This window comes from Crocodylus siamensis, chromosome 1, assembly GCF_052110815.1.
Source record: "Crocodylus siamensis isolate JL-2025a chromosome 1, ASM5211081v1, whole genome shotgun sequence".
Taxonomy (NCBI): domain Eukaryota; kingdom Metazoa; phylum Chordata; order Crocodylia; family Crocodylidae; genus Crocodylus; species Crocodylus siamensis.
In genome coordinates, this window is record NC_143395.1 from 322,044,898 (window position 1) to 322,058,295 (window position 13,398).

Consider the following 13,398-nt stretch of genomic DNA (forward strand, 5'->3'; position numbering starts at 1 on the left):
TAACAGCCCCAACAAACCTGATCCAAGCTGGCTTCAAATGTGAAAGTTAGAGAAAATTTGCTGAAAAAGAGAAGGAGATGCTCATGGTTTCTGGGATGACAGGACATAAGGTCAGGCCTTCCAAGTGAGATGACTATGCATGTTTCATTTATTTTATACTTCTTTTGCAGTTTTACTCAACAAATAACCCGAAGGATTGCCAGTCAATAGTAAAAAGAGCTGAAATTCCAATTTCTGCTTTATCCCAGTAGGAGATCCCAAGAGTAAATTGCTTCACAATCCATCAGCCACTATACAGGAACACCGTACAGAGCTAAAGTGCTCTTTGAGATAGCAGAGTAAATTATCCACCTGGAATCAAACCGGTAAGCAGTCTCCATGTTCAAATCCTAACAGGCCATGCAAATTCAAAATGGCTTATGCTCTAGATTTAATGGGATCCGGAAAATAGGTACTTCCAGCTTCTAGCTATGCTGGGACAATTAATTGCTTCTTCCTTTTCCCATTACACTTTTCTAAATGGTTTTGTAAGTAAGCCTGAAACATAGAAACAGCCAACTGTTTCAAGGCCTGAAGTGGAATGAGAGCTGTAACTAGGTGTTTGAGTGCCCTTGGCAGTAACCCTACATGGGTCAGTTAAGTGTCAGTGGCAGCAGCTACTGTTATTTTTGTGCCCTCTTCAGGGCTGGTGCCACAGTTACTCCCCCATCATGATGCTGCTGAGTGGAACAGTATGAGGGGAGCAGTCCTTCTCACCTCGCTTTGGTATGCCCATTCCAGCAGTCCTCTTCATTTGATGAGCCAGCTGTTACTCTCTCATCTTTGCAGATGGTGTATGGCAAAGTTGACCAGAACTTTTTGGAAAGCTTCAGTTTTTCTTTAATGTCTGTTACCTAATTAAAAGGAAAAAAGAGGGCCCCTTGGTTAAAGAGGCCAGCCATTTTCACTGTAATTTTTAAGAAAAGAGTGTTTAATTATACATAAGATGACGGGAGAGGTTAAAGGGTCAATGGTGCTTAATGCTGAATTCTTATGTATGTGAAAAAGGCACAGCACAGTTGGGTTTAGTGAGCATAATCTGAGGCACCTTTATCTCACTCTTCCTCCTCCAAGATGTTATCAAATAAAAAATCAAAGGTAATAGAAAGGAAACATTTTGTTCTTTCCTCTTTCCCTTTTGATTGAAGGGTTCTAAATATACATCCTCTTCGGCATCAATATGCATGGTAGCCTGGTAAATGTCAATTCCATTATATAGTGTCTCATCAGAGAAAAACGCCTTACAGATCTATTTGGTCCTGTTCTAAATAAATATTAGATTGATTTATACATGCACAGCCCCTAATAGCTGATGCACTAGTGATGAACTGATGCATAATACCCAAAGGCTGAAAGAAATGCAATAATTTGGTTCTTTGTGAAAAGAGTTTAGATATGCAAACACAGAGATCATATCCACATACATAGCCAGACCTAGGCTGATATTTGTAGCTACAGACTATAGGTAGACTTCAACCTTAAGAAACGATGGAACAGAACAAGAACAGATATGAGACCCTTTAAGACCAGGAGTATGCCCCCACAGGCAAAGATCATAGCAAATGAACTTTCGGCAATATTTGAGGCCAAAGAGTCAGATTAAAGTTTTTTTTTCAGTTTGGCTTACTAAGACAAAAAAATCTACAAAGAATTAGTAAAAAACATAACAAAGGGTAGGATATATAAAATGAATGATGTCACCAGTCCTGTGAAAGCTTTTCTTATAGAAACAGATACCATATTTACTTGAAAACAAGACAAGGTTTTTTTCCCCCCAGCCAGCATGGGAATAAAAGTGTAAAGGGGCCACCAGACCACCCAGATTTATTTTCCTGGCAATAGTAGTGGGACGGGGACAAATTCAAGGCAAACCTCCAATACTTAGATTCTATACATGGAAAAATATAACAAAAGTATAATTTTTCCATATATAGAATCTAATTATTGGGGATTCATCTTATATTTGAGTAACTGCAGTATGTTTCATATGAAATAAAATGGCTTTAGGACTTTAGGGAGCTTACTGAATAGCTTTCAAAGGAAATCTCTGAGTTTAGTCTTTTAAAAACAAGAAATAAAATGTATCCATTGGTCTATTTAGTTTTAAGACTGGAACTTATTTGGGTGGTTAAAGTATGATGTTGCACTTGTCTATTCATCTCTATTTTTTTTGTTCTAAAGATAGTATATACCACTTAAAAAAAATGGGCCTCACGGCTCTGAAGTACTTAAACTGTGGAATGTCATTTTATACTGCAGGAGATGGAAACCTTGGAGCATATTGCATCTGAAGCACTTGTATGCATTTTCAACAGGAACTCAGCAACCAAGATACTAAATTAGTAGAGCAGTATATTCCTGTGTGACTTGTTTCCTGCTATGATAGAAATATGAAATTCCCTATTTCCCCTCTCCCCAACAATCCTAGCTAATTAATTTTTAGTATCATAGCATCATGTGCAAGCCTTTTAGGTCTTAACAGGGAAGCCCCCTCAAGCAAGAAAACTGCACCCAGTTTATCAGCACTGGACAAACCTTCAGCAACCTTGTAAGAAGGTTATATCACTACAAAATATTATATTGGTTCCTTCTGGTCCTTGCTGGATCTTTTGGGTCCCTAGGAGCCATCTGTTAGAGATTTATATGAACAGGGATTCCTCCTACTCCTATTTCCCCTGGGATAGAAAGATACTGGGATTTACTAATGACTCAGCAACCAAGTCAGGCAGCTCTGTTAAGGCCAGGTGTTCACGTACAGAGGTGTTAAATTCAAGAGGTATGGAGAGAATCTGCCTGGTTTGGAATGGGGAGGTGAGGGTTTGGGAGCATAAAAGGTAGTAGAAAGGATGATGCATTCCAGTGAGCTTTTAGAAAGGAGCTAAGACAGACTTTTTCTCATAATGCCTATGTCTGCTCAACTATTTATTTAGGGCCAGATTGTAAACTTTCTAAGTTATTTTTGATAAACTATTTACATAAGTAAGGCTACTGGCATCAATTCTGAACACTTAGGCTAGGGACAGAAGTTACACATAAACTGGTTAAACTGATCAGAAACTGGTTTAAATCTGTATCAGAACAGAAGCTCAGTGCATACAAGCCAGTTTCAAAATGGGTGAAAGTGGTGTAAGAAAAACCTGGTTGCAGACTTAATTGATTTGGGTCAAATGAGTTTATGAAATTTCTGTCCCAGGAGAGGTGACTTCATCAGTATGTGAAAATGGTTCTCAATCTGACTCTTTACACAGAGATTCTGATTGTCTATATTAGAAATATTGGTGGTAATTTGGGACGACAACATTTTATTGAGTCACAAGTGAGTAACTATCTCTTGGAACTTTGTTGTGCAGAATAGGCCACAGTCTGAGTTAGAATCAAAACTCAGTACTAGAACTCTTTTCCTTTTTTATAACAAAGAAGAAAGAAACAAAGAAATAAAAGAAAAGAAAGCAAGAAACACTGGCTGAACCAGTGACTCCCTGGTACCAGAACAATTCAGCCTTTACTACACCAGGCATCTGTAGTAGCATTCATCACTGCAGGAAACTGTGGTCATTAGCAAGTGTAATATTATTCAACTACGCATAAAAGGTCATGCTGTAGGTCTGCAGTCACTGCAGAATGACAAATATTATGTTTTCTCTAACTGTAATTTCTTAAAACTAAGATGAATCCAAGGGTGTATTTTAAAAATACATGCTTGAATTATGGGAAGTGTGGTAACAAATATTTTCATGTGCTAGCTGTGTCCTCCTACATCTTGCTTCAGTCTGTAACTGAAAAATTTTTGAGTAACAGTCATGGACTCAGGATATACAATTTTTCCTTTTTTAAAAAAAAATGGTTTGTTTCAGTTCTTGTTACTAATCCTTTGGAAGCTTGGTTGTATTAACATTCTTATCTAACCATTCTTATCTCCTCTCTTGAAGTAGACCCTGACTTTGTTTTTTCAAATATATAGTGACATTTATGATAGCTCATAGACAAAGATGATGGATGAATGGGTCAGTGATTTTTTTTTTTAATGTAAGTAAAGTAGTTTTAAAGATACAACCTATAAGTAGAGGTCATTATTGCATAGAATTCAAAGCTTTTTCCTTTGGTTTCTAGTGGCTTTTTATTAGATCACTTCAAACATATCAGCTGAGAGTTTCTCATTATTCTCCATGATTGTGTATTGTTTACAATATATTTTTTGAATATCAGATGTACAGTTTCCCTAAAATGAGGTAAAAGCCACCGGGGATTCAGGTAACACATCTCACTTGGTGAAGTCATACTACTGTATCTCTTCTAGTGAGCTGTAGCCTTGTAAATGATTTCTTAGTTTTTATTATTCTCTAAGCTTTTTATCTGAATTTAAGATTAACTTTCAAACTTATGTAACTTGGGTACACCCAATGGTGTGCCCTATTGTCAGTGGGATGGGTAGGCAGGGGTGGGTGCTGTGAGATGGATGCCAGAATTTCAAGCGGATCCCTCTTTCCTCTACAGAGCTAGCCCAAGCCCAAAGTTCTTAACTATATACAATTTATTGAGTTACCAACATATATATATAAAACTCTTTAAGATAGATATAATTCCATATAGAGATACAAATATACATATAAAGGTCTGTTAGCTGGAGGAAGTTGGCCCTAGGGAGGGCATTTGTGTAAGTACCCGTGCCTCAGGCCCAGAAGAGGGGTGGATCCCAGGACAGTCAATCCAGCAAGATTATACCACAAGTAGGTTAGCTAAAAAAGACATCCTTACAGAGCCCATTATACAGAATTAATAAACCCAACTATTTATAACACCAACAATATCAATAGATACCGAATAGGAAACATAACTATACTATTAGATATTAGACACACTCTTTCTGGGTTTCAACCACTTGGTTCCTGGTAAATCATGGTCCTTCCTCTGGGGGCTGTCAGTCTGGCCTGTGGGTCCCCACACTTATCTCAGGCCTCCTGGAGCCGTTGACCTTGAGTTGAGGGTTCTTCCCTCTGGGCCCCGGGCCCCACATTGGGTACCCAGGGAGCTCCTACAGGAGCTAAGCCCTCACTGGCTCCAGTTCCCCAGCCTCATGCCAGGGGTCTTTCCCCTTCCCAGACCCTGCTCTGGGCATTGGGGCGCTTTTAGTTTAATGCTGAGCCACACTGCAGGGCTCTGGCTATCTGGCCTAGAGCCAAGGATAACTTGTGCAGCCTCGAGCTGCTCTCAGGGTGGGCTTTCCATGTGCTGACCTGAGCATTGTGTGGGGCCTGAGAAGCCTCAAGGTGCTCCCAGTGCTGGCTCTCTGTGTGCCGATCCACGCACCATCAAGGCTCAGACAAGGTCCAGATGATGGTTTTCTCTGGAGCTCCTCTCTCTTTGCTGTCCCTTTCTGAATCTGACCCAGCATACTGAGCATGCTGAGCTTTTATTTACATCAGAGGCCCCATCCCTGAAGTCTCCTGGACCTGCAAAGTGCAGTCTTCAATCAGGTCCAGGGGCTCTTCACATCCCTCCACTCCGAGCAGGGGCAAGGCAAGCCCCTCCCAGCTGTTACCTGATTGGTGGAAATGTTCCACCAATCCGAAGTGTCTTTCTCCAAGCCAGGCTTGCCAGGCAAAAGGATTGAGCCCACCACACTCGGTTAGTCTTTTATGAAAACATTTGAACAAAAGGTCTGTGCCATTCAGATATTGCATATAGATAGCTCTTTTCCACTCTTTCTAGAAGGGTTTTATCATAAATGGCATTCATCTCTCTTTGGGTGGAGTTAACTTCTATCTCTATCTACCTACTTGCCAAATGTATTCTGTTTTGAACAAGGCCTCTAAACATTGTTTGGAAAGTACCTGGGTTTGTTCTGAAATACAACAAATATCTCTGAAATAAAGGGACTGACAAATTGCTTCTTATAAAGAATTACCTTTCTCTTCCTTTAGTGCTTATATGGTGATGCATGTGAAAATTGTACATGTAGTTAATCTGGCCTGCCTCTGCATTTAACAGAATGCAGGTCCCTGGGTTTTCAGAAGTTGGACAAGCTGAGAGAGGTGCCAAACTCATTTTGAATAAGTTACTCTTTCAGTAAGAGATGTTAAATGTTTGATCCTTAACTTAGCTATGCAAAGATGGGAAAAGGGCTTTTCCAGAGAAAGGTACCAGACTGGAGCTCAGAGGAAGACTCTGTAGACTCTGAGATTATTTTAAAATTCTCCCACAGGTTTTCTGTGTGGTCTATGGAAAGATATTTCCATCCTGATGTAGTTAAGCAGTAGAACAGTTAGGCATATTTTAACCTTATTTTTAGACTCTTTGAAGCTCAGAGTGTAAATTGAGCTTCAAAGAGCCTAGAAGCATAACAGGATACAGGGTGGAGGAAAGGGGAGAGGAAGGGGAGGAGGAATGGGGCACTAGCCCTGGGTGCCAACCTGGAGGTAGGGATTGCAAAGGCAGTCAAAAAGTCCAAGGCTGAATGGACTCAGTCTTTGCAGGTTAGTCTAAACTGCACATACTGAACCAATAAGCAAATGAACAGACATTCACTTTTGATCTAGGACATGCAGCCACATACATGCCTGCAGTAGCTGAAGGCAGAAGCCAGGGAGCACTACAGCACAGCTCTCTGGCACATAGCTGGCATGGGCTGTGTGTTCTCTTCCTCTTCCTGCTGTCCCTGAGGTCTCTGGGATTTGCAGTCCAGAATCAGGACAGCAGGACTCTGCAGGGTTGCTTATCACTCCCTCTTCCTGCTTGCAGGTGCCTCTGAGATTTGTAGTCCACAGTCACAGCCAGCACTAAGCAGGGCAGGGCACCCCCATACTCAGGGGAAGGGAAATTTAACCCCCTCCCTGGCCTTAGACCCCAGCTGGGGTTTGCCTGTGAGCCAGCCAGTGAGACCAGTGAGCCAGCCCTCACTGCTCTAGCTAGGGAGCAGACAGCGCAGCCTAGCCCAGGACTGCAAAATGCTGGGATGCTGGGGGACTGTGATTTAACTTGAACCAGGAAGGGGTTTCAACAGAAGTTTCGTAAACCGGTTTGACCTAAATCAGTTAAGTCAGCTACTACATTCAATCGGGTTTATCTTAAACCAGTTTCATCCATTTTGAAACTGGTTTATGTATACTGAACTTCTATTCTGTTACAGATCTAAACCAGTTTATGATCAGTTAAACCAGTGTAACTTCTGTCCCTAGCCAAAAGAGAGCAGTATTTGTGCTGACTGGATTGCTGCTACTATGCTGCATATGCAGCTACCACCCAAGGTGCTCAATTGTACAGTTATACCTATGTGTACAATGCTATTGTTTTGATTTTTTCATTCTTTTTGCAAAAGGCAGTGGAAACATAATAAGGGCCTAAAATAAAATTCTGAAATTTCATTACTATAGAACAGTTTTGTCCAACTCATGGCCCAGAGGTTTCCATACAGGCACTGCTCCTCCAAATTGCTCTAGCTGCTGCTGTGATTTCTGGGCTCCTACTCCTACTTCTTGGCCCCCTTCTTTTGGAGGCAGCACAGAGTAGCCTAGGGGAGCCTGTCCAATAGGTGGTGGCCAGGGAGGCCTGTGGCCTGCCTGGCACGTGGACCTCAGCCTCTCAGAAGTTGGACGACCTGAGAAATGTACCAAACCTGTTTGGAAATTGTGTAGTCAATCAGGAATTGACCAGTCGTCTATGCGCTGTTTCCTCTGGGTAATAATCTATCCAACATCATACAGGTAATAACATTATATGGCTTGGTAAGTATTTTTAGGAGAAATGTTTCTATCAGTCTTAGCTGTCTTAGATTTTTGTGCTGTGTTTTTATGGTTACTCTGCAGATTTTGGAGAATTTGCTGTTTTCAATTTAAGTTGGAAGCTAAATATGTTTCTCTGTAGATCTCTTTCCCCATGCAATATTCAGAAGAATCTTAGGGAAAAATACCAGACTGGAGAATGTCTTAACTCCCCAGAGACAGGCACTTCCTTCTGGTCACAAAAAGTTGCAGTGTGAGGAGCTGCAACTCTCATGAAGTTTTCTGGACACCATTCTTCACTAAAGCTTATTATGGTGCAAATGTTCAGTACATGTGTTAAGTGGGCATGAGTGGTAAGCTGTAGCAGGAATTTACAATCATTTGAGGCAATGCCAGTATACATCAGCTGTGGATCTGGCTCTTGGCATTCATGAGGTGTGTAGAACAAATGTCATTTACAGGCTGAGTGGGTAGAAGGGCCTGAAATAGCCTGAAAACCAATGAAGAGGAGGGTGTAGGAGAAAGCCAGCAGGTTACCACCAAAAAAGCTGAATTTGTGTGACTTACATGGACCATGTAAAGCCATTACATGCAACATTTAACTGCTACCACTAATTCCACCTTAGAGTTGGGACCATATTATTTCTAGGTGAAAGATCAGACAGTTTCCTACAGTATCTTAGTCAGACTGGCACTCACTTCCTCTCAGACACTCCCATTCCCTTACTCTGGCATTCACAGGCATTATATTTGCAAAATTTATTTAAAATTATGTGGTGATGCTGTAATAATGGGCAGTTGGAGAACAGATTTATGGCTATGAGGGCTGACTACCTAAGTTGTGTGTGGTATAGTAAAGTGCAGCCCCCACGTCATTAAAAGGAAGGTAGATAAATGCACAGATCATTATGATTTAATTTATGTTATGTCAGGCAGGCAGGCAGAAAAATGTCTATGAGTGTCATACATCGATCTATATTTATGTTCATTAGAGATTTAATCTGAAAGCATTTTAAGAGTAATGGCCTGCAATTTTCTTTATAGCAACATATTCAGCATTCTTATCGCATGTAGAGTCTAGCTAAATGTATATTATGCTTATGTGTTAAGATTTTGATGTTGCATTTAATATGCGACTAGCATGTGAAAGCTTAATAGTAGATTGACACTCAATATATTTATCGACAATCGTTCCTTAGTTACACAGTTGCATAATAAAGGGTATATATTGTATTTTTCTTTTGTTTAATTTCTATTAGCTTGTCTGAAATAAACTAGTGATCTTATAATATACATGACTGTCACCCTGTGTACCCTGTCAACAACTATAGCTGAATGAGACAACTCTCAATTAAAATTTTTTATTTCTGTTGCATTTCAAACATCACATCTTTCTTGACGATGCTCCCATGTTCAGAATCATCACCTTCCTTAGTAACTACCTGGCAACTTCTAAACTTTGAATTGATATCAGTTTAAAGTTACGATAAATGGTACAGCTTATTTTACCTTCTTATTACATTTCTGAGAATCTGGGGTACTTAAAGAACTGTTAAAAATGAACTCGTGATTAAATTAAATGGAGGAAACATCTGTATTTTGCTGTGACCGTGATAGGGGCTGACTGTACCTAATGTTTAACTTGTAATGGTAGGACTGATGAAAGATCAGCTCCAGAAGAATAGGAGATTATATAAAAGCCAAACAAGGTGAGGTTCAGAGAGAGGAGCAAGGATGTAGTTTGAGAAACAGATTACCATGAACAAAACTAACTTTACATGTTCCACATTTAGGTTTTTCACGCGTTACATAAGCCCCGGTTTCCTAATGAAATACAATGAAAAGCCAAGTGGTTACTAAATTATATGCTTAATTGTAGGTTATTTTAAGTCTTTTAGAAATGTAACTGTATGCCAAGTAGGGTCTAAAAGGATTATAAATCATAGGCTGGCAGACTGCATGTTGTCACAGCTGTCTGCATGCGAGTATGCAGGAGGCCCTATGGTGATGAGATGCCTTGGAGTAACATAGCCTCAAGATGGCACTATTGGTCAGTCTTTTTGTTTCTCTTAGAACCATATGCTTCATACAAATTATTTCACAGAGAATAAAATTGCAGATTGTTCCACTGCATATAAAACTGACAACCCTGTTATTTTAAACTTGAAACTGACAGGCTGTTATTTTAATGAGGTCTGCTGGTGCCAAGGTTAACCAAAGCTTTATTTCCCTACAAAATGTTAAGGCTGCGGTTCTAAAAAGGGGGGCTGTGAAATGTTAGGGTTATTGATGCTTTCTCAGCGGGTATGAGTTCTAAGAATTTCACCAGGAGTCCTGCCCAAGAAGTACTTTCTTTTATTTTCTGTGACTTTGCAACTTGAAACAATTCAAAATTCTTCCAATATCTCCCTTACTGCAATTCGTGTTTCTGGATAGAAGGAGAGATGACCACTTTTCTAATCAAGAAAAACTAGGAAATCTCTGGGTTAAAGCACAAAGAGGTGCTCAAGTAATTTGTGAAATAAAGCAAATGAGATGGGTGACATTCTCAAGCAAGCTTCTCTCCCCTTTGTATTTTCAAATGAAATGAGGGGAATTTTTTGCTGGCATCTGGAAAGAAAATTCATGTGTTTTGACAAGAAAAACTTCCAGCCTTTAATCATGGCAAGTAAAACATCACTATTAGCCCTTTTAATCTCATAGTCCTTATTACTACTCACCACATGTGAAAGTGGCAGAAACTGAAAAGCAGAGAAGGGCCAGAAGTGATAAATTCAGATCAAGAGTTTGAGTAACCCAGACTCTCATGGGCTTCAGACAGTTGGTTAGGCCAGTTGGCCTAGGACAGCCAAGTGTGAGACAGGGGGCTCATGCCTTTGGCTACAGAGTGGAACAGGGGCAGGACACTCCTGTGAGAGAAGTGTCACAGTCAAGCCAAGTTAACTTTTCCCTGACACCACAACTGCCGTAGTTTTATATGGCAAGTGTGGATCCAAAGTGTGGATATTCGCAGGTAGCTGCAACCCCAGGGAAGGGTTAACCTTGGATTTGGATTTGGCTGAATCTGATCTGACATTTTCTTTTGCAAAATGTCCTGCCTCAACCCCTTTGCCACTGGCCAGGGTCTTGGAGCTCCCCCTGAATTCATTCTGGCGCTCCCTTTAACTGAGCATGTGTGTCTTGTGTGTCGCATATGGCAGCAGAGTGTGCCACTCATGGCACACATACCACAGCTTAAGATCAACTCATATGTCAGATGAGCTTTTTTAAAAAAAAATCTACATTAAATCAAATTAAATTAGAATCTAATTCAATTAGCATTTTAAAGGAAAATAGGAAGCCAACTATTTAGTTCTAAAGAAAATGATTTACAGATCTGTATGACTAAGCTTTCCTTTTTAATGATGAGAGATCCAGACATATTACAGACATCTGGGGCTTGACAAATACTTGTGCTACAGTTGTATCCACTACCCAGCTTTATGAGTATGGTCCAGTGCTTGCGGTAAACAGTCCCCTCTGATGACCAAAATTTTCTGTGTATTTGCAGAGCAGTTATTGCAGGGGGAGCAGTGGCATAGCAAGCGTCTCTTTGACATTTTATTTTTGTATCTGAACCCTCACCTGACATACTACCTAGATTGCAACAACAGTAGATCCATCTCTAGAGCTTTTCCAAGAATACAGCTTCTTTTTTATCCAGCTACAAATGGAGCTCTCAGCAATGCTGGTAATGCTTTAGGCCATCAAAGTCATCTGAGATAAAGCTCCAAAATGTTGATGATCTGGTCACAACTTTCAGTTATAACAGATTTGAACTTGTGATGCAGTAAGAAAATATTATACCTCATTACTAAATTGCTGACTCACCCAAGAGCCCATTTACTAAACAATCTCTATTTGCCTATATCTGCAAAAGAATTACCATCTCTGAGAGCACCTTCTTGACCCATTATGAAATCTGGGGGGTTGCCTCAGCTCCAAATCCCAAATTATTACTTATCATTATCAGCGTAATTGAAGGTGGTTCCTGTACTGGAGTAGAATGGTATAGGACTAAGACTTTCTTTAGCAAACAGCAGACTGGGAAGAAATCTAAAGAGAAAATAAAGACTACAGTCATGATTTAAAGTAAGAACTTCTGTGGGGAAGTCTTGCAAATGATAATACATCATGGGTTAAATCTACAGCTTGCAATGGAATTTCAACCAGTTGTTATGCTTAACTTGCCAACCCATGCCCCCAGAACAAATTAGACTGTGCATGTCTATAGCAGTCACGCTGCTTTTGTAAAATGGAAGTTCTTGTAAAAAAACCCAAGAAGTCAGGACTCTGAAATGGGAATCTGAAAGGACTTGAAAAAGCTTTTATTTTTCCCATAATACCAGGAAACAGTATTAAGAAGCTGGATGTAAATCTCATTCAGCCAAATCCAAAGCACTCAGAGGAATCCGCTTTTTATTGCAGATAAGTACAAAAACAGCACCGGAAGCACACTGGAATCTTAAAGATAAAGTGTTAGGGATTTTCCACGTCAAGACTTTGCAGTTAAGTACTGATACTTCGAGAATAACACTTCATCATTCTAAGAAATCTAGGGCAAAATAATATTTAGTGCAAACAATTATCAATAAAGTAATTCTTGTCTGTCAGGCATACAAAGCTTTTCAATTACCCCTCAAATGTTCAGTGATATTGGTGGTGCAATGGTTCCTTATTGGTTAGGTACAGACAGCCAAAAAGCTCAAGGCTGCAAAGCATGCTGGGATGCTGGGGGACTCTGATTTAACTTGAACCAGGAAAGGGTTTGGGACAGAAGTTTCATAAACCTGTTTGACCCAAATCAGTTAAGTCTGATACTACATTCAACCAGGTTTATCTTAAACCAGTTTCAGCCATTTTGAAACTGGTTTATATGCACTGAGCTTCTGTTCTGTTACAGATATAAACCAGTTTCTGTTCACTTAAACCAGTTTATGTGTAACTTCTGCTCCTAGCCCTAGACATACCCAAGGCAACTTTCAACTGGGTAGGTTAGGTATAGACAGAAGTGTAGCTGCAGCAATATTCTCTACCAATCCCCATACAAGACTCCTGCTAAAAGCAGTGTAGACATGAATGGATATCAGTTACCCAGGCTTATTTGTTTGATGCTACATTGGGTATGTCTGTATGAGCTACATTTACATGTTTGGTTGCAGACTGAGGCATACTTTTTAAGCTCACATATTTGGCTTCTAGATCAGATTTATCCAACTAACTCTGAAAATTGTATGCAATAGATCCAGAGCTCAGATCTGACATAGCTCCCTCCATTAATTTCTTCTACTTATTCTCTCTTAATTGCACCTGATATAAAATGGCTAAAAGGTCTCAGGGCATATTCAAAGCTTTTGGATTAGGCTTTTAATTTTTAATTTTTTTAATGAGGCTTTTTGAACCTCTCTGCCTCTAACACCCAGCAAAGCCTGTGGGCTAGTTCTCCAAGAATGGTGGCCAGCTTCAGAAAGGCAAGCAGACTTTGAAAGAAAAATCCAGGGGGCCTGTATTCAAGGCACCAAAATGACATAAAAGAAGGTGGCAGAGCTAGGTTGTCTTAATACTGGAGAAGGTAAGTGGGTGTCATTTCATGGGGTGTTTT

The 13,398-nt window shown here is 40.1% G+C and overlaps 1 protein-coding gene across 2 annotated transcripts in view; it reads right to left on the minus strand.

The window, feature by feature from the left end:
* The window catches only part of GPC6 (glypican 6), a 1,293,633-nt gene that overhangs the window by 30,532 nt on the left and 1,249,703 nt on the right, over nucleotides 1-13,398 (minus strand). For both annotated transcript variants that reach the window (XM_090023608.1, XM_090023618.1), the window contains exon 7: nucleotides 757-893. In XM_090023608.1, the coding sequence (XP_089879734.1) occupies nucleotides 757-893 (137 nt within the window). The remainder of the gene's footprint in view (nucleotides 1-756; nucleotides 894-13,398) is intronic.